Below are 22,309 nucleotides of genomic sequence, written 5' to 3'. Positions count from 1 at the left end.
GGCCCTTGCCATGATCAGCCATGGTGTCCTCATAGAGAACTGAACCTTGGTGGGAACCGTAGCCAGAGATTCCGTTGCATTAATAACTACTCTCTGGAAATCCATTCTTGGTAGGGGGATAGAGGGGACCTATTCTTCATAAAGGCATTTTGATTATTGCTCTGTTTTTTTTTTCTCTGTGTCTGCAAACTTAGTTCTGAGGCTCATTGATGTGTCAACCTCTGCTTATACTGTGTGTCTTTGAAAACAATTGACATGAATAATTCTTTTCAGCTAGTTGTGGGCTAGCTGAAAGGACTATTAGTTCTGCAATCGCAGAAAGTCTTAACTTTAGGGTCACACAGGGCTGTCTTGAGCATCCTCATCACTTTTTCTGTTAACATAAATTGCTTCTAATATTTACGTAAAGCCATTAACAATAGATGACAACATTTTTCTAAAGGTTTTGGTCAAGTTGACAGTGAGTTTTGACCAATGAATGAAGATATTTTTTGTAAAAGTAATGTTTATCCTAAATTTGTCTAAATCAGCTGTTGATGTTGTTGACTTATTTTTCTTTCAAGAGTCACCAGGTATTTATTGAACAGTATGCTTGGTGCTATAGTAGGAATATGTACTGACTGGACAGAAAGGAAGGGATGATGGTCAAGTCACCAGGGTGAGGAGTGATGGTCAGGAAGGTCTAGTAGAGGAAGCAGTCTTGAAAGAGAAGGGGGTGTGATTTACTGTGAGAGGAGCTGAAATTTTCCATGTCTTAAGGAGAAAGCTTTTGGGGTTATTAACCATCTTATTAAAATAATTATCACAAAAAGGTACCTCATAATTATTGAATAGTAAAATGAGAGCACAATTTAATCCCTTCCTGGTATATTTAAGGAGTCAATGCCTTGGGCTCTGCTCTGGAAAGATGATCTTAGTCTTCTTTCAAGAACCTTCCCTGAAATCTGGGAGGGGGCACTGTCTAATAGAAAGTGCTCCCTCCCTTTTTTTTTTGGTGCAAATTGGCAAGTAGTGGTGCCAGACATAAGCAGGCCTAGTTCCAGCTGTGTTCTATAAGGAGCCCAGTTTGGCTGCCTGGCTACTCTGAGCACCAGATTCCAGATGCAGGGGCAGCTGAGTTCACCTGCTCAGGACCCATGGCAGGATTTACTCTGAGACAGGAACATCCTCCCCGAGGTCTACCCTCAGCTCCCACTGCTTCTTATTCTTCTCACTCCCACTGGACAATCTTTCTACACACGATCTGCACACCAATGATTCCCAAACACATGTTCCTGAACCAGGCCTCTCTCAAACTCCAGTTCTGACCACTGAACACCTACACGTGGGTTTTCTACAAGAAGAGAGTGGGAAATAACATTTATGAAGCATCGGCTGTGTACTGCATGCCAAATAGCATCTCGATACGTCAGGATTCATAGGTGGGAAGTAACAGAAACCACCTCCAGCTAATTTCAGCTGAAAGAAATTTACTGGAAGGAAATGGGGGCGGGGGGAGACACGGAGGGGAGGCTGTTAGGAGGGAGGGAAAGGTAGAGAACCACGTACAGGCACCCAGGAGTTCCAGCGAGTCTTGGGAGCAGGAACTACTTGAAAGTCTTATCTGGACACTCTAGAATGCATGAACTTGGACTGTTTTCAGTCTTTTTATTCTTTTGCTAATGATTCAAGTTCTAGAGATGGGGGACCAAATTGACAAAGCTTGGATCACATAATTAGTCTTAGCTATAAAAGGAAAGGGCCCCCCTGCTAAAAGCCCCACCCAAGTGTATCCAATGAGGAAAGATAACGGCTCAAAGATAAATCAGGCTGTTACCATCCAAGGGAGGTATCTGGATTCTGGGTAGCCAAAAATCATAAATGCCCAGCTTGAGAGGTAGCTGTTATTATCACTACTTTACAGATAAGAAACTGAAGCTCCGAGGGTTTTCCTAAGTTGCCACAGTTACACAGCCTCATCACTCTGATTGCACTACCCCATGCTGCCTCGTCAGGCACCTCAAACTCATCATCTCCATTCTGCACGCCTCCTCTCTCTCCATATCACATCAGCCAGCCTCGAATCTTGTCCTCTCCATCATGGCTGCTCCTGCCTTTGCTGAGGCCCTAACAGGACCCACTGCAATGCCTTCTAACCTGTCTTTCTGCCTCTAGACCCTTCTCTCCCTCCAGCTTCCATTCAGTTGCTGAAAAGCTAGTTCGATCGTGTCGTTAACCTATTAAAATTTCTCAAAGGCTCAATATCATTAGTCAGATAAAATTTAAATTCTGTAGCATGACAGGCAAAGAAGGCCTTCGCTCATCTTCGCAAGTTCATCTTGCATTACTTCCTGCTATTCCTAACCTTCCCCAAAACACTCATCTTAGGGCTCTGGCTTACTGAGATTCTTCAAGTGGACCACCTGCTTCTTCCCTCTTTTCTTTATTCTCTGCCAAGAATACCTTTCCCAACCTAGTTATCCTGGAGACTCCTAAGTAACTTCTGGAGCCCAGGTCAAGTACACCTTCACCATGAAACTTGCTCTTATTTCTCCAGGCTCGGTACTTTTTTGGTGTTCCTGTTGCATTCTGTATATAGTCACATATATGCTTATAACACTGGACTAGAGTGATTGGTTACGTATTTGTGAAAATAGTCATGATGATAATATTGTAGCTAATATTCTCTAAGCACTGACTATGGGCCAGGTACATGCTAAATTCTTAATATGAATTACTCTCATTTAATCCTCACAATCCTCCCTAAGAAGTGGATGCTATTACAATACCTATTTCACAGATAAGAAAACAGAGGCTTGGAGAGGTTAACCACCTTGTGCCGGGTGAAACAGTAAATAGTGGAGCCAGGATATAAACCCAGACAGCCTGGCTCCAGAATCCTTGCTTTTAATCACTATGTGCTACCCTCCTCCTTCTACTACCAGACCATGAAAGTTTTATAAGTGAACAAACCATGCAAGTTTCCATTTTTCTAGTTCAGTGTCTAGCATATAGCAGATAAGAAATAGCTACTGAATGTGTATACAAGTGAATACATTAATGAAAGATCGGATTCCTTTCTGTTTGGTAGCACTCAGATGTGGCCCTGTCTGAAGGTGGGATCCTAAGTGGGGAGGTACCATCTCTTGGGAACTTCTTCAGTGTCGTAGTTTGCACTTACCTCAAGCTTTTTCCTGATAGCCTCTAGTTTTTCAGTAGCTGCAGCCAATTCTATGTTTGCTTGGGCTAATGCTTGGCGTTTTGGCTCCACGTCACAGTAGACCTGAAAATCCATATGGGGTTTAATTCATGAGGTAAGAAAGATGCAAAGAGGACAAGTACTCATTCAATCCTACATTTGCTGGAAACTTTACAATTTAAATCTCTAACTCATTAGCAATTTGTTGTTTGTTTCTTAGCAATGGTACTACCTAATGGCAGAGCAAAAAGCCACATAGCCTTTCCATTTCTCTCTGGTTCTCCATTATTTACCCATTTATTCTGGACATTAGAGTTAGGAGTACGTGTATAAAATGCTATATAGGTCAAATACCATTAAGATACTAAAATCGGTTTGTCATAAAATTTGGAGATAATCCTCTTATCACTAGAAATTGCAGTGTATTCCTACTATATAGTGTTCCTACTATATATAGTGTTCCTCCTATAGCTAAAGATGCAATCAGGTCTTCCTTGAAGGCAGAAAGTAAGTGTAGAGAAATTCTCTGACCCCATAAAGGAAAGTGGAAGAGACCCTCACACCACTTTATTTTTTAAGTTCTTGGCCACCTTAAGTGTGTGTTATTTGAATGAGTGGTTTGAGAATTTGGGTGAACAGTTTTTCTCCTGTTGGGGAGAGAGGAAGGAAATTAAATTTTATTTCCTATTTTATAGCAAAACAACACAGAACACAGCCACAGTCTAGCTCTATGCTCGTCTTTTCACCTATGTGCAAGGAGAGCACAGCAGTCAGACATTTAATTAATGAGAGAGGCCATTCATCAACTGCAATCTGCCTAAACTCTTGCTCTACACAGGCTTCTGCTAAAGAGAGAAAGACCAGCAGGGCCTATTCCTGTGGGTTCCCAATATAAAGGATATAACCTGGTTTTATGACAATCATTTTGGGAATGACATTGACTATCTATAACTTGACACACACACACACACATATATATATATAACTTGATATTTCCTCAGTGTTTCCATTTTTGAATATAACATACAACCTTCCAAGACAAAAATGAGACAGTCCTTCAGAGTTAAGGGCCACACATTGTTCCCCTTTTACATCCAGTACTCTGGAAAGTGCTTGGAACATAGTTGGCAGACAATAAGTATTTGATAAATAAATGACTAAACAAAATGATAATCTATCTCTATACTGCCCCAAAGTACAAACTTTAGATTAGACCATATACCATCAAAAATGTATCTGTCATTAAAATACTAATGCAAAAACATGAAAGTTATTAAGTCTACAATAGGTGGTATAAATTTTTGCTTTGAGAGCAGGGATTAAGTTTAATGAAACATAAATTCAGACTTGCAGTTTTTTCAGGTTAATATGAAATTAATATTTTAACGTAAATAAATATAATTAGGCTATCCAAGTTTTTATCTAATCAAATTAAATTAATTGCTGCCATTTGATCTAAAGTAGCCAATTGTTCTTCCCGAAAAAAAGATAGTTTCCAACATTGCAAATATCCTCCTGTTTAGAATTCTGTTTAATCTGACACCTTCTCATTCTTAGAACTTTATTTTATTCAGATTATTAAATACCAAATTATTTTACATTTTTTGCCGGCCTAGAAAATATGTGTATGGCCCTTTGTGAACAACACCTGTAAACCATCTCATTACGACTGATACCTCATAGAATTTAACCATGTTGATGACCCAGGCACAGAGACCAGCTGCTGCAAAAGATTTGGTCCGAATCAGGTTTGGATTGAACTCCGGGTCTTTCAAATACTGTTCGTTCACCACTTTTAGACAGTTCTCTGGAATGTGCTCTTTGTCATAGTTAATTAATGCTTGCAAAAAATCATCAACCTGTAAAGCAAAAAGACTTATTGCAATGAACCCATTTTGGCTACAGAGAAAATTCCAAGATCAAAAGTTAAAATCAGCTTTTAGGACTCACATCACAAAGGCAAAATTGGCAAGCTGCATTTATCCTACTGTTTGACTTTTTCAGTCTTTATAGTATGAAGCTGGAATTAGCAATGGACACTTTTAAAATCTCTTCTATCCCAGGGTAAAATACTCAGTCCCTGCACAGGAGGCATTCACATTTTGAAGAAAAGAAAGGCAGGAAAGAAAAAGAAAAACACATACCAAAAAGCCCCTTTGCTTCACCTTCTTGTACATTAATAACATTTTTCCAGCATAAGAAATCCATGTAATTTTCTCCCTCTTACACTTAACTGCTGTCATAATTTTGCAAATAATTAGCAACCTTCCAACTGCTGCTGGTGTTGACTTAGGTATGCTATACCTGCAAGCTAACCTCCCAACTTGGCAAACAAAAATTCTAAGTCTAGAGAACATACGGCAGATTACTCTCAGCGAATATGAAGATGATTTCTTTTGATTTGAACATCTTTGGCTGTCAAGTACAACCACAGTACTGAAAACAGAAATTGCTGGGATTTTCATCTTGCCAGGTTGTCTGGTACCTTTCCCATGAAGACTTTAGCTGCTTTCCAACTTCGGTCCTTTGGCACTCTGCCCCGGGGAGCCAGAAGGACCATCACGGCCGCAGTAACATTGGTAACTGCATTCGGAGGGTTGGGAAAGGCTTTCAGCTCAGTGAGATTGACCTGGAGAAAAGCACATACACACTCAAGACCAGAGGAAGTCTGGTAAGTTATCAAGCTGGTCTTCAGCGGCCTCGTACCTCTCCTTTCCACACCAGTCCTGGTTTGGCAGTTTTTGCCACGCACCCAAGGGATTTCTCCTTGAGACCCCAGGAGGTTCGGTTCTTGCTGGGCACTTTTCTGATACTCTGGAAACACCACTGTCCTTTTTTGCTTCCAAGAAAAATTATCTATCTGATATGCGAGTCCTGAAGAGCCTTGCTCACTAAGTCCAGGGAATTTCATAAACATATAGGTTTTAAGGTATTTGTGGGTTCTATCTCACCTATGTAATATACTTGCATTTTAACCAGGCCCTCCAAGAAACATAATCCCCTAGTTTAGAGTTTCTTTTTTTTTTCTGCTTTACATGCACAAGAAACAGCTTCCATTACACTACAATGACTCTCAACTCTGAAGATGCCCATATAGGCAGAACCTACTTTCTGTGCTGCTCCTTAATCTTCTCAGGTCAGAATCCTGATTTATCCAACAGATGGTATTAATGGTAAAAATTACAAATATCAGGGCAAATACTTTGGGGCAAGAATTAGTACCTATGAGAAGTATATGTACATTCATGGATTAAAAAACAAGTATTTCCTGTGATATTTCATGAGCTACCTAATACACTCATGCTTCCTTATCAAATGCTGAACCTGATTCTGCTGCATTACCATAAACTACCTATTTATTTGGGAAATGACTGCAAAGAACGAAAAGGGTGTGAAAATAAAAGCAAAAGCAAAAACTTAAAATATGCTAATGATAACTGAAAGTTGGCTGAGTCATCATTTATAAATATCATCATTTATAAATACACAGAGCTTCATATTTAAGTGACATTAATTTATTTTGTCTGGGTAAATAATAATATATTCAGAGAAAAAGTTGCAAATGTGGAGAAGCACAAAGAAAATAAATATTCCAGTGCTCAGAAAGAGGAAAATGCAAAATTCCATTACTCAGAGATAATCAGTTATTATTATTTGTTATTTTTTCCAAGTTTTTGCTATGCACAAGCATGTTCTTACCAAAAAAAGTCATATAATGTATCCTATTTTATAGTCTGCTTTATTCACTTAATATATCATGAACATTTTCTCATGTTGCTAACTAGCATTTAACAATATTTTAATGGCAGCAGACTATTTGAATGCATAATAATCTTCTGCATGATATAATAATCTTCTTCATATTTGTTCTTTTAAATTTTTCACTTTTATGGTAATGCTGTGTAAGAAACACAGATAAATCTTTGCTCATAGTCAAAGTTGTTTTCTTCAAAAAAATACTTAGAAAAAGGAATTGAATATTTCTTTGAAGAGCCGTGAAAGTCTGGATCCTTTACTCTTTGAAGTTGAATCTTAAGAACCTTAGGCCTGGCAATTCCCTGGGAATCTCCCCAGAGGCCTAGTAGAACCGGGGAGAAGACTGGCTGCAGGATCTTAAAATAACATTGCCCACAATTCCATTCTTCCTTACAATACCCTTCTGACGATCACAGATTATTTTCTCCTACGGGAATTCGAATGCTCAGTGAGGTTTTGCTAATAATGTGGAGCAAGGAAAATGGTATGGGCCAAACTTATGTATCTTTGTTCCCAGCCCATTGTTCTTTTCATGAGGGTCTGCCATTAATGCTATTTTTTATACCCAGAGGAAATAAAGAATCCCCCAGTTAGTTCTTAAAGCAACACAAAATAGAAACAACTGGACTTGGGCCAAATCCAGTTGCTAACAATAGACTTGCATTTCATGAAAGTATAAATCCTACAGTGCTACAAGTATTGAAAAGGAGACTGCTTGTTGGAGTACGGTTCGACAGACTCCTGGATGGGAAAGGGAGGTGAACTATAACCATGACCTCAAACGTTGGTTTCAACTTCAATAGTTTATGGGACTTTCTTTCCTTTTTAAAAAGGAAAAAGGAAACCTTTGGTTGCCTAGACTTTACTCTCAGTTCAGTTACTCAAACTCTAATAACCTTTAAATATTATTTTGAGGAACTCCCGAGCCAAGGAATCCTCTTTACCCTGTTGAGCGTGTTGAGCGCAGCTGTCGCAGCCACCAGCGCAGGTTCAGCCTTGAGCAAGTCAGCCTCACACTCTCTCTGTTTCTGGGACACTTCAGTCTGAATGGCTGTCACCTGATCAGAGAGGAAAAGCACACAAACCCACATACACAAATTATCATCTTAGATCTCTCTGCTGAAAAATGCAGGCTGACTCAGATGCACTGTTCAATGATTCATTTGTCTATATTTTGAACAGGTGAGGAATTTGTTGTACAGACTAATTTCCCTCAGGCACAGTGTATATACAAAACTTTGTATATGCACAACATACACAATGACAAATCCCAATACAAATGGCTTCAAATATCAAAATGCTCCAAGAAGGGCTTCGACTGATTTAATTATAAGGTGCCACTAATAATGCAAGATTAAGTAACTCTTGTGTTCTTCAATTTTCTTTTTCAGCAAGTCCTGGCCAACTGAAAATCCAGGCTGGCTCAGTAACCTAGACCACAAAATATTCTTGCTTGAATTGTCTAATTTTTGCTTACATTTGCCTAAAAGCCATGTTGGCTGTTCTTTAAGAATAGATGTGAAGCTTTTGGGTTCAACTGGCTAGAAGATATTGTTCCATTCTGTGCATGCTTAACCATAGATAGAATTTTTATAAAAGACAAATTACTGGTTTCTCTGAGGACCTGGTAAGAAATTATAGCTGCAACATCCCAGGTCTGTCTTCGGCATGGAACCATGACACTGCTGGCCACTTAACTGTTGAGGGCTCATTGGCACTTTCACCTGCCAAAGAGGGTGCCACACCAGCCTCTTGACATGAACACATATAATATGGATATAGGGAAGCCACGCTGGTCAACTTGAACCAAAATAAACTGAGAAGCTTTGGAGTTTTTATCCTCCTCCTCTTAGGACACCTATAGAATTGGAATGGCTAGGAAGAGTAAATTTTTAGTTCTCAGCAGAAATCTGAGTTTCAAAGCTGTGGCACCAGGCACCAGGATCCAGTCACCATGGGGGACGGCTCCTGCAGTAATGGTAACTGTGGAATAGAAAGTGTGAACAAAAGTGTATTTCTTCAGATGTGTTTGGAATGAACAGGTTTAACTATACCATAAAATTAAACACTGCTCACAACAAATTGTCTAATACAGCTTTATTAGCAGTAATTACCCTTCTCCTGATTAACCATTATTTTGCTGTACACTGCACCTTTTATGAACATAATTGATTCAGGGTAGATATGTGATCTCCTGCTAATACATACACAGCTACTGGTAAGGTAAATAAGAAAACTTGGCTTGCTTATTGAGAACTACTCCAAAACCACAACCCTCAAAACTGCCAGGAACGGACCATGAAAATTCTAAGAATACTACATTTTCAGTGTGCCAGAGAACACTGTTGCAGATGAAAGAGAGAGTGTGAGTGAGTGAGATACTACCTCAGGTTTACTTAATTTCCATAAGGATATAATGACTCTATAAATGCTGATACCATTTATAAGGCATCATTTTAAATTGGACTCAGGATCATAGATTTTTAATACTGGAAGAGACCTTACAGAGTAGTCCTTTTAAGTGCTATTTCTATGAGACTGGGAGTTACTACTCTTCTCCTTCTGACTCCTTTACTGTTAATGGAGTACTATTCTTTTGGGCAGTTTTTATAAACAGAGAAATCCTGAACACTAAATAAAAAAAAACTCACATATGCAAACAAAAAAAATACTCTAGGTTGGTCAACTTATTTCTCATTCCCAATACCTCTCACCCTAAGGTGCAACGATACTAGAGTAGTGAAAATGCTGTGTATCTTAGTGACTTGGTAAGCCTCAGTGTGCAGTTTCCTCTGCCCCCTGGCTCCTGGGTAGTGGTCAGCAAGGCTCACCATGGAGAAGGAGGGAAGAGCTACCTAGATGGCTTGGCTTGGGGGTGTGATTTCCCTCTACCACTGTCTGTTAAAGCAGAGATTTGGAGATAGTCCCATTCTGGGGTACAGAAGAACATTTCTGCCCTCTGTTGTCAAAAGCTCCTTGCAGATAGTTCATGAAATTTAGTGGTTGTCACAGGGAGAGAATCAAGTCAAAATAACTGCTTGTTATTGGTTGAATTGTGACCTCAAAATTCACATGTTAAAGCCCTAACCCCAATACCTCAGAAAGTGATTGTATTTAGAGATAGGGCCTTTAAAGTGGTGATTAAGCTAAAATGAACCGTTAGAGTGGGCCCTAATCCAACATGACTGGTGTCCTTAAATCGGAAGAAATCTGGACACACACAAGAGACACCAGGGGTGTGCACACAGAGGAAAGACCATGTGAGGACACAGCAAGAAGGCAGCCACCTGCAAGCCGTGGAGAGAAGACTCAAGAGAAACCAAACCTGTCAACCCCTTGATCTTGGACTTCCAGCCTCCAGAACTGTGAGACAATAAATTTCTGCTGTTTAAGCCTCCCAGTCTGTGGTATTTTGTTATGGAAGCCCTAGCAAATGAATACACTGCTTTTACCTGCTTTTAGACTATAAGAAATTCCTGATGGTCCTCCAAAATCGAGCCACATTTAAAAAGGAAACACACACAAAAACTGAAGACCATTCAAAATCAAAGAGGGTGTCCAACTTTTGAAGAAATTATATCAGCCCTGCAATTTGGAAGGTACTTTCACTCATGAGGATTACACTCTACTCAACAAAGAAAGCAGTTCGAAGACATCAGAGGATCCTTAGAATTTGCAGCTGGTAAGTCAAACAAAGATGGAAGAACCAATTTTCAGAGGCTTAATGGTGCTTGTGTGACTTGAAGTCACTGCTGGCAATGCCAGTGGTTTGAGTGGCCCTTGATTATTTTATGAATCTGAAGCAGCAACTTCAACCTGCTTCTCTACAAGGGTTGTCAAAATGCACAGCAAGGCAGTCGCTAAACCCCAATATTTGCTTAGTCGTATTAAATGTGGCAATGTATGTTTTATTACTTTTTAATTATTTCTCATGTATTAAGCCTTGAGACTCCAACTTCATAGGATCACAAAAAGTCCATATACACCCCTTTAATAACCACGTAGAATCTAGCATATTGCTGAACATATGACAAATGTGAGTCCATAGCACATACTCAGTGTTGATTAATTCCTGCACTGTGTGGTTAAATTATGAACAGACCTTCCTTCCATGACCACCCAATTTAAAATAGTTCCTTCCACCATTGCATCTCTCTATCTGATTTTCATCAGAGCCCTTATCACTAACTCAGAATATCTTGTCTATCAACCTGTCACATGTCTCTTGTCAGTCTTTTCCATTACAACATAAGCTATATGAGGGCACCTTCTGTGTCATATATCCTCGAGCCTAGAATAGTGCCAGGCAAAAAAATAGGTGTTCAGTTAATATCTGTTATTTATAATTAAATTAAGCCTCGTGGAGAAAATGAAAATATTTGTAAGTATTATTTTTATTTCTTGGTATGGATTAGATATTAAAAAATAGTATGAGTCTTTTTCATATCTGGAGAACTTCATGAAACAACCTGTCAGATGAATTCTAATTTGCTAAAACATTTTTCCCCTTTGTGAGGATAATTTTGCCTCAGGAATTCACGTGCAAAAATGTGAAAATACCTCTAGAGTACTTGTTATATCTTAAGATCTCTAAATGGTATCCGTAGAGATGGCTTATGATGTTATAATTGCTAGAACATCACATATTTTGTGTAATGCCTGAAAAATATCCTCTGGGTGGAATTAGCTTATGAAAATCATACCATGTGTGATACCTAATTACTTAACATAATAATATACTTTTAAGGACATCTCCCACTAATCTGAAACTCAATAGAAACATTTATTATCAGAATTAGGAATTATATACCCGGGCCGGCCCCGTGGCTTGGTGGTTAAGTGAGCGCGCTCCACTGCTGGCGACCCGGGTTCGGATCCCGGGCGCACACCGACGCGCTGCTTCTCCGGCCATGCTGAGGCCGCGTCCCACATACAGCAACTAGAAGGATGTGCAGCTATGACACACAACTATCTACTGGGCCTTTGGGGGGAAAAAATAAATAAATAAAATCTTTAAAAAAAAAAAAAAAAAAAAAAAAAAAAAAAAAAAGGAATTATATACCCATTGGCCACACCAAATGTGCCTTATCTTCAACTTCAAAAACAAAGTTTTTTAACAAAAAACTGACTTTTGATTTTCAATATACTTTTCAAGTCTTTACTTGTGCAAGCTAAAGGCAAACATGCTCAAAACACATTAGAAAAAAGAAAAAAAACTCAATTGTCTATGAAAAAATGGCAACACCCCTGGAAAAACTCAAATATTTCCTGGTATCATAAAAATGCAAGGATAATGGCATAATGGCTACTGATTCAAAGGCTATGAGATTGTTCATAATTTATAATTTTAAATTAACTAAGCTCTGATTATAATCTTTTGTCTAAAATAAGAGAATTTACCTCACACATATACATTCATTCAATTTTTAAACAAATATTTATTAACTTTTGTTTACTGTGATATTTCTTTTGGGAAATAAGACACACAAAAACAAAATACCTTCCATTTGTAGCTAAAGTTTTGGTAAAAGAAGAAGACAACAGAAGTTATATTTATTTCAGAACTGCTAGAAATCTGAGTACAAAGAAAGCAGAATCTATATAATCTTAAAAGTAATTGTTTCCAACAATAAAACATAATACAGAATGCCCGGGCCTCAATCGAATCAGAAAGAACAAATTTAGCTTAGGATTTAATAATAAATTCAAGTCATAGTATTAAAATGCAAAATTTGAAAACCATCTTGCAAAGTGACGGAATGGGCTTTGTTAACAATTGAGTTGTTCAATTTGCCTAAAAACTGAAAACCTTTAGAAACCTCAGAGGTGACTTCATGACCTTTACTGTATTACAAATAGGCCTGATGTTCAAGATCCACATCCATTATATGCTTGAATGAGCTCAGTATTTATTGTTCTTTCATATCATTAAAAGAGCTAAAAGGTTGGGAAAATGCATAATGTAAAGAAAGGTCAAGTGGTAATCATGGTGTGAAATGCTGTTACATGTGTAACTATAATAATTCTTCAGATTTTATGCTCCCTGGAGAGGAAGTTGTTCAAAATTGTTCACCTACAAAGGTTTATTTTGTGCTAAATATAGCTCAGCACTCTAAATGGTGGAATTAGCCTGACCTTTTGCTCCTCGGCATCGGCGATGGCCTTTTCCCGGCTCACTTTCTCCGTCTGAAGCCCGATCTTTGTGATCAGAGCCTCAGCATCACGATTTCTCAGTTGCAACTCGGCTTCTTGAGAGGCAAGTCTGGCTTTTAGATCTCCCACCTAAAGGTAAAGTCATTATTTTGAAGTAACTTGCATTGATAACAACAGATATCAGATATTGCTTATTTTTTTAAATGAACTGAGGGATCCCTGTTTGTATCTTGCATCTGTTTCTACCCTGATTTGACTTTAGTCCCACGTGCAAAAACGCAGCCCCATTTTTTTCCCATGTAAGAACAAACAGAATAATGTTTTGTAATGGTTTTGTGGAAAATGTCATTAATTTACGTCAGCACCAAATAGACATTTGTCTTCTCAACTTAGTCTGTGCAGTCAGGGAAGCACCAACAACAGTTCCCCCCTCCTCCCAGGACATGTCACCCAAGCACACGTCACTCATGCCCCCTGCTTTTCTTGTCCTGTGCAGCCCAGGCTCAAGGCAGCAGAGGCCATGGGAAGACTTGCTTGGTGACAAGCTGGAGGACCTATGCCTTGCACCTTCCAACAGAAAATCATTGGAGGCTTCAGACACGTTGAAGACATCAATATTCCTTGGCTGTTACCAATTTACTTAATCAGTTACTTATTTTGACTGAAATGCCCACAGACAGGTCTTACCTTGTCCTACAAAATAAGAAATGGCCCTCCTGATTTTTTTCACCTCAGACGACATTCAACTTCTTACCTACTAAGAAGGGCAAACCACGAGTGCCCTGTGGGGATCACTACGGTGTGGTCAAAAGCCCAGTGAGCGCCCTAGATGTCTATTCCTCCTCTCAGCCACCACTAAATAACTTCACACAGCTCTTGAGGAACTCCATCTTTCTGAGGCATCGACAAGTTCATCTTCTCTAAAGAATGATTCTGTCCATTTTTTCAGTTGGGATTTCATGAGATTCAGAGGGTACTACTAGGTTCCTAAGTTTGAGGATTGTGTAAGAAAAGAAGTGAAGTGCTAGAGAGAAAAACGTGACTCACCTCTCAGAAACACATGAAAGCAGCTTTATACATCAGGATAATCAACTCTTTGTTACATTTATTTCCCAGAAGTATAAATATTACTATTTTTTAAAAAATTATAGAAGCAACAATCATAACCATTTATCCTGACTCAACTGCTAAAGGCACTTCAGTGGTTTCTTGTTGAGGAACAACATTCCACTACTATATCCAAGGATTCTTGTATCTCCCACCTCAAAACAGTTTATTTACACTCTATCTAAAGGTATGTTTACCACTATGACAGCTATCTGTACTAACCAGTATCCTTTAAACTAGGAATGATTCTGCAGGCTCTCTATGAACTCACAGAAACAACTAATAGTGACGTTTGCTTCTCTGTTTTTTTAGCCATGTGAAAGTAGTCATATGTTAGACCACAATCAAAAGATTTATCTAAGAGAGTAGGAGGAAATTTATTTCAAGCCCTGATTTCAGTTTCTAAGGAAGCTGTAGGGTCTGAAATATCTCAAGTACTCAAGCCTTGGATGCAAGGCCTTATCTATGAAGAAAGGTCACAAGGCTATCTATGATCACCTAAACTGACATTTAGAGGGGGGATATGTGGCTATAAAAGGGGTTTCTGGCTTTATTGCAATAAATGAACAGTGCTAAGGTTTAGACACATATTTCAAATAGCATGGATATCCAGCTCTGTGGAATTGCTCAAGGCAGATCCATAGAGGACACAGCTCCAATATGAAGGCATTCTGCTCCACACACAAACTGGTCTTACACTATAAGCCTTTCCACATAGAAAACTATGCCTCCTTTTCATAATAAATTGATTTAAAAAAACTCTTAAGGGGCTATTAAATATCCCTACCATTCTTGATATTAAGGGCATTACATGCACAAATACCTAATGAAAAGAAGTCACCAGTAGTCCTTCAATTAAGACTTCCTATATCTTCTTCTCAGACTTCTGGCCTGTTGTTTCTAACTGAGGGGAAGTAAGGAGATACAAGCAGCCCTGAACTTGGCAAACACCATGAATTGGCTGTCCCTTTCTTTCTCCTCTCCCACACATAACTGAGATGATTAGTAAGAAACCATAGACTCTTCTCTTCTTTTTCCCCATGGCTGAGATGCTACCACCACTGGAATGAAACGGGTTGTTATTCCACATGCTTTTAGCTCTGTTATTTGGGAAGAAAATTCCATAAGTGTGGCAGAGGCCATTTTTTCTTTGCCAAGGGCTGCCCCTCAGTATTGATAGTTCAGTTTAGCCAACACTATCATTTTTGGGGGCAAAATCAACAGATTCAGTCTGGGACATCAAAGGGACATAAATGCTCTGGGACACAGATCTCCTTCACTTATCTTTTAGCTTAACAGGACTCCTAGGAAAGTCCTTACTAGGGAAAAAGGTCTTGATTAAAGTGAGATGAAATTGGAGAGACAGGTAAAGGAAAGAAAAAGAAGGTAAAGAAAAAAAGAGTAATATAAAATGTATATAAAAAGGAAGATTAAAGAAAGGCATTCTTTGAAAGGAAAGGAAAAGATGCACAAATATGGGTATACTCTTTGGGAGCTTCCCAGCAACTATTCTTTACATCATTTAATCCTGGACACTGTCTGGGAAACCTCTTCACTCTGGTTCCTCTTTCCCAATTGTGGTCCATCTACTCACTGCTCAGCACAGATCACAGTGTTTCACCAACGAGCCATTCCTGGTAGATGACACGAAGAGAGAAAGAGGCAAGTGGTGCTTTGGCCTACAGAATGCTTGAAGGACGTGTCCAGAGAGGCCTCAAAGTGAAAGGTGCCAATGTATACTCACCCAACCAGGTGGTGGCTTATTTCTAGCCTAGGCACAGATGAGCCACCCAGCACTCTTGGGGGGATAACTGTCCCAATTTCTTGAAGAGAATATGAAAGTATGATCTGATAACAATACTCTGAAGAAGCCCACTGGAATTTCTGGCCTTGAGGTGACCAACATTGAGAATTTTTTTTACAGCTTTAGAGCCCAGCTGGCTCAGAGAAAGGCTGGGCCATTATCCAAAGTCTCCATATTCTCTCATTCTAGTGTTTTTTTTTTTTTTCACCAGTCACAGAGAACCAGCATGGAACTACGGACAAGACATGGACTTTAGAGTAATACAGATTTGGGTTCAAACTCCAACTTCACTGGCTCTGTAGCCTTAAACTCTTTAAGCCTCATATATAAAATTACAGTCACAATACCTACTTCATAAACCTGTTTGACTTTTAACAATGAAATTAGATGATATGTACACAGACCCACATGATTAACATCCATGCTAATTCTCCCCTGATTTACTCCTGGAGGTCAGAACTACTGTCCTTCAAAGCAGTAGGGGCCTTATGACTGAGGATGAAGGCAACACTGGACATTTTCATCTAAGAGACACGGTGGTTAAAAGGAGCAGATCCGACACCAAGGTCAGAGAAAACTGCTATCCTTAGGGACCCCAACTGCAACAACCCTCATCACATCATCAGCCAGGAAATGATGACCTCACTGCGGGTTAAGAATCTGAGACCAAAAGGGGTCCTAGTTCCATCCTCATGTAACAAAATTCCTGACAATAAGCCCAGAGCACCAAAGCGGTCAGAGGTGAGACGGCAATCAGCTGTGCCTGCTCCCTTCAAGATCTCTTCATTTCCTTGCACTGAATTAGGCCAACAAGAGAAAGTCTCTCTCTAAACCAGCTGTGACAGAGTAACTGGCCAATCCCTTGCTAGGCTTAGGAAAGCAGGAACAGTGTGTTCTTTATGTCATTAAACCGTAAACTTTAGCACTAGACATTTTAAATAAATGGGTTGAAATGCTCCTTCAAAAGTAAATTATTTTTTTATTTTTTTATTTTAAGGGCATAGATTTCACTCACTAATAACATACTCTAGTCATACCTGAGAGGCTGTGGTTTTTAGTTTCTGGATGCCATTCACCAAGTGCTCTTTCTTCTGGGATACCTCCTTTTGTTTCTTCTTCAACAGGTTCTTAAACAGTGATATTTGTTCTAGAAAACTCTTTGGGGTGGTATAGTTGTGTCTTCTCTCGTTCTGGTAATACCTGGTACTCATTTCATTTACACTAGTGTGAACGTGTGCCATGAAAAGGCTAATAGAATCTTTGTCCAGTGGCTGAAAACATAAACATTGCAATTCATATGAAATTCTCAAGTTAAAACAAAAATGCAACTTAAAAAAAAAGAAGAAAAATCAACAAAATTATACAGTATTTTTTTTCCCTAAAAGCCAGAACAAATTACAGTAGGATTTAGGAAAACTTATTTAGTCTTTAAGAGATAGCCACAGGATTAGAGAGATGACAATATAGCATTCAGCTCTGGTAACCTCTTCTTGCCAAGTAGAGCAAAGGATCTTTATGTGCTCCACATACCAAACCCAAAAACCAACAGAGAACACAAGCACTGCTTTTCATAACTTGATTTTTATCTATCCAGTGTGCAAAAGAGAAAATGGAGGAATTGAGATGTAGTATTCTGAGAAGTATTTTTGGTGTTGCTTTCAAATTAAATTTTAGTCAAAGAACCAACAACCCTGCAGTCATTGAAAAAAAAAAAAAAACTGAAACTGAGAAATACATGGTTTTATAAGAACCCACGTGAAAACTAATTGGATGGTAAGGTATAAAAGTCACTGCTTCCGGGAGGAAAATATGATAATTTCTATTGTCATTTGGCAAAAAACCCCACAAAAACACAAATGAATAACTCTCAAGATTTACTGTAGAACTCCCACTATACATTCTTTCCATTTTGTCCTCTATGACTTCTGAAGTAGTTTACTTTTTAATTTGTGGAGTCACATCTCCCTCATTTTAATGATTATTTATTGCATTCTGTACAAGATGAACCAGGTTCAATTAATCAAGGGAAGCCTAAAAATCAATTAATATGAATTAAATGAGCTACACCAACTCTTAGGAAAGTCACACATAATTTACCAAAGTGTTGTCAATAACACTCAGACATCTTTGGGAAAATTACGCACAAGTGGCTGGTGATGCAGTTAAACATTTCAAATCTGCACCATTAATATCACAACCAGGGGTGCGAGGAGAGACAGGCCAATTCTTGTTGGTGAAAATAACTGCTCCTGAGCAACCTCTTTCCAACGTCATGAAAAATTCCCGAGTGGGTTTAAAATATGTACATATGGGGTTATTCTGCATATTGAAAATCCATCTCACTAATAACTAAAATAATATTTTTAAAGCAAAAGTTAAATATAGAATGATGCAAATACTGAACAGTATTCTTTGTTTCCACTAGATCCGAGACATATGTATATTACCAAATAGTAGACTCAGAATATAAATTTATGAGGAAGTTATGTAACTTCATATAAAACATATCCCCTTGGGAATTTTATTTTTAAAAGAGCCTGGCTGCCATATAAATGTGAGCAGAAATTCACTCCTGTCCTGCCTTGTTGTCATGTGAACTAAAAGTGAGCATGTATATTTCTACAATAGATAAATACTTCCGCAGCCAAGTGCAACCTCCTCACAGGAAAAAAAAACCTGGCCTCTGCCCAACCATGATCCTTATGAGGAGGCTCCTCGGCTGCCCTGAAAAGCTCTCTTTAACAACAGTTTCATTTGTAAATCCGAGATGGAAGCAGTGGTTTCCAGTAGAGCTGGAAGTGGCCCGAGACAACTCGTCTCAATGGGGCAAAATAACTATTGTTATCGGGTTTAACAAAATGGCACAGCATGGGAGACTCGCAGAGCCAGGGAGCAGCTGGTTGTAATTCACACTGTTTTTCAGAAAACTCTAATCGTTCCAGAACAGACCTCTTTGATGACTGGTCTTCGCTGCATTCTCAATTTGTCACTTTCTCTTATGATAAGGTCAGTAGTGACAGCACTTCCTGACATTAACAGCTGTGGCTTTTAAAAGGGTCATTGTAGAACTACTAATTGCAGTAATTTCATTAGCATAAATTATTTATTCTGCCATTCATTTATCTCCAGTTTTCTTGGGGGTGGGGGGCAGGAGGAGATGGTTGCTGGTGCTGCTGCAGTGATCTCAATGCAATGCTATATTTTTCACTTTCAGAGACTCGAGCGAAAAACAGCATTCCTGCTACATTTGGCCCCTTAATGAAAACCAGTTGATCCCCTTCTGTAGTCATTTAGCAGCCAATCATGGTGAAGGCAAAAATAAAAACAAGCAAAGTGCCAGTATCAAATGGTTATAAATCCAACAGTTCCCCAGTAAGATGCTTTGGAAAACAGTGCTGTACCCAACGCGTAAACAAATGCAAAGATGGAACTGCTTTTTCCTCACGTTAAGAAAGTGTTTAACTTCTACTCTGTCGGCTGGCTCACTGTAAACACGAAAACATAAACAAACCCTGCTACTTGGTGACAGTTCTCAGGGGGTGGCAGCCTCTGCCACACCCAGTACCCCAGCCACCTGACTCATTTTTTTTTTCTTCAAGATGATTTTTATTATTATTTTTTTTTGGTGAGGAAGAGTGGCTCTGAGCTAACACCTGTTGCCAATCCTCCTCTTTTTGCTGAGGAAGATTAGCCCTGAGCTAACATCTGTACCCGTCTTCCTCTATTTTGTATGTAGGACACCGCCACACATGTCTTGATGAGCAGTGTGTATGTCTGCGGCCAGGATTCAAGCCTGTGAACCTGGGGCGCTGAAGCAGAGTGCACAAACTTAACTGCTATGTCACCGGGCCAGCCCCACCAGCCACCTGACTCTTAAAGCAAATGCCCAGTATGTCCTCGATGTTGAAAATGACAGCAAAGTTCAAATGTAAACCAATACCCAGAACTAAATCAAATACTGTGTTATATAGGATTTTACACCATCCTGAGACCAGTGAAGACTATACTGGTCTGTACTTTTAAGTTCAGACTTTCAAGAGTATTGTATTCAAGGGAGGGAAGGAGGAGCAGAAGAGAAGGGGGCAGATGAAAGGAAAACTATTTTTTTTTTAAGTTTAACTTGAGATGATTTTGTAACATATAATGTCATATACCTACAGTCCACCTTGAAAGTTTTTCCCAGAAATAATTTCTATGTTAATTTGTTTACAGCTTTATTGAAGAATAATTGATATACAAAAACTGCATATATTTAATATCTACATTAATTTTTAATAATTCCAAGCTGTTGAGTTATAACATCTACTATTCGTACTTTTTAGCCTCTTTTGGGGTTGGTAAAAGTAGAGAATATATTGATTAAATACTGTGGTTGTAAGGTTGGTTTATTAAATAAAGAAAATTTAATAATGCATAAAATGAGCATTGCACTTGAACACCTCTCCTACGCTCCTCATAGTGCTGATTCACTCCCCAAAATGATTCTGGCGCAGCCAGGGACACGGGGCTCGAATCTTAGGATCTGGGTTAGATTTCCAGTTCTGTTAAGTTGGGCAAATTATTACATTTCCTGCACTTCCTCTTGCTCACAAAATCAAAGGTTAGACTTGGTCACTCGTTTTTACTCTGTTTCTTTTCTTCCTTTCCTTTCATTCCTCTTTCAGAATAGTCAAACACTTGTGCAATTGTCAAGAGCAGGGTTTAAAACTAGGGGCTTTCGTGTCAAAGCCCTGATGGGCCCTTACCTGCTGGGTGATCTTATGCTTATGGCCTCCATCCCCTCACCTGTTCAACAGGGAAACCAGTGGTCACTCCTTGGAAGGTTGGTGATAAGAGGTGATAAGCAATGCAAATAAGTGCAGGGCGGGTGTTACTTCTGCTATTGATGGTGATAATAGTACACCAACAGTAGTCCCAGTAAGATCGCTACCACCACACAGAGCAGCCACAAGCGTTAAATGCAGCGCCAAACACAGTTTTCTAAATCGCATGCTGGTTTTTTGTTTTTGTTTCTTACTTTGGTGAATGCATTTTCTTGTTAGTTTGCTTGTGCTTTTAATTTCTTGTTTTAATTTTAGAGACCCAGTCTTGGCCAAAGGCAAGACCAAGTCCAGCATAAGCCAGTAATCTTCCAGAGAAGTTTCCTCTCATTGAAAGAGGTAGCTTCAATGGTTCTCTGACAGAACATTAAAACAAAGAAGCGACTGAGGGCGTGAGCAGGTAAAACAGAACTCAGTGACCCCTCTTACAGCAAGTGGACAAGGAGATAGTGTAGTTGGTTCTGACGAGGCCAACACAAGAGGAAAGCCACAAAACTACAACTTGGAGGTAGTGATGCCTCTGTTTGATTTAAACTTTCAGCCTGACAGCATGTCCAGGTCCCTGGGCAGCTATAAAAACTGGATCCTACTTTTGAGGTAGAGGGGATTCCTAAAGTTTACATAACTGCAAAAACCCTGGAAAGCAGCTTTTTGCAGTTCTATTCTAAATTTGAATAACATGCACAGAGCAAGAAATGTATGATGGACAGCATATTGGTGGTGCATGTGTAAAGGAGAAAGAGGGCTGAAGAATGGGGAAGCATATTAACAACCACCGGGGCCTTTTCTCACCTCTTTGGATGTAGGATTAAGCCAGTATGAGATTTAGGAAGATGCAAAATAAATTTGGTTGCATTTGTTTTTTGCCTTGATCTTTTAAAATAAATTCAGTATTCCTCAGAAAGAAAGTATTTTCCCCAAATTCATAGAACTTCTATTGCACAAGGTTATCTTTCTACTCTTCTATTCATATTAAATAAGTGTAATTTATATTTCAAAGAAAGAACTGTACTAAAAATCATTAATGGAAATGCTGCTAACATACCTATCATTGACAAAATGTTTACTACTCTTCATGCTTGGTCTAACATTTTGAAAAGAACCTAGAGACCACTGAAGAAATCACTCTTTAAATACGGCAGTAAAATAACTTTCCTCTTGGAGTGGACATTTTTCATAATCAGCTTGGAAAATGGTAATAAAATATGCCATTCGTAAGTTACTGAACCCCGCAACAAGTTCTGGATTGAAGAGGTGGCGGCATGTGGAATACAGTCATTTTGTTGAAAAAGCAGATGATACTGAGCTTGTGTAATTATTTTCAAGTTGTATCACATCAAAAGAACAGAGAATTTTAACTTGCCAATTGGCCAACATGCCTGAAAAGGATGGGCTCCTCCATCTTGCTCACATGTTTATTGTACTCCTTCCAATGCAAATCTCACTCCTCAGTCAGAGAGCTCATCTTGCCATTTCCATTCAATAATTTCT

The 22,309-nt window shown here is 39.0% G+C and overlaps 1 protein-coding gene across 1 annotated transcript in view; it reads right to left on the bottom strand.

Annotated features, from left to right (window-relative positions):
• The window catches only part of DNAH11 (dynein axonemal heavy chain 11), a 313,801-nt gene that overhangs the window by 90,565 nt on the left and 200,927 nt on the right, over positions 1–22,309 (bottom strand). Inside the window, exons 56-61 of the mRNA XM_087428734.1 lie at positions 17,036–17,269; positions 13,070–13,216; positions 7,879–7,992; positions 5,664–5,807; positions 4,855–5,037; positions 3,161–3,262 (exon numbers count right to left, since the gene is read on the bottom strand). Of these exons, the coding sequence (XP_087284860.1) occupies positions 3,161–3,262; positions 4,855–5,037; positions 5,664–5,807; positions 7,879–7,992; positions 13,070–13,216; positions 17,036–17,269 (924 nt within the window). The remainder of the gene's footprint in view (positions 1–3,160; positions 3,263–4,854; positions 5,038–5,663; positions 5,808–7,878; positions 7,993–13,069; positions 13,217–17,035; positions 17,270–22,309) is intronic.

Source organism: Ceratotherium simum, chromosome 1, assembly GCF_057802395.1.
Source record: "Ceratotherium simum simum isolate JZ-2026a chromosome 1, ASM5780239v1, whole genome shotgun sequence".
NCBI classification, from domain to species: Eukaryota; Metazoa; Chordata; class Mammalia; order Perissodactyla; family Rhinocerotidae; genus Ceratotherium; species Ceratotherium simum.
This window is presented reverse-complemented; position numbering and strand designations above follow the sequence as displayed.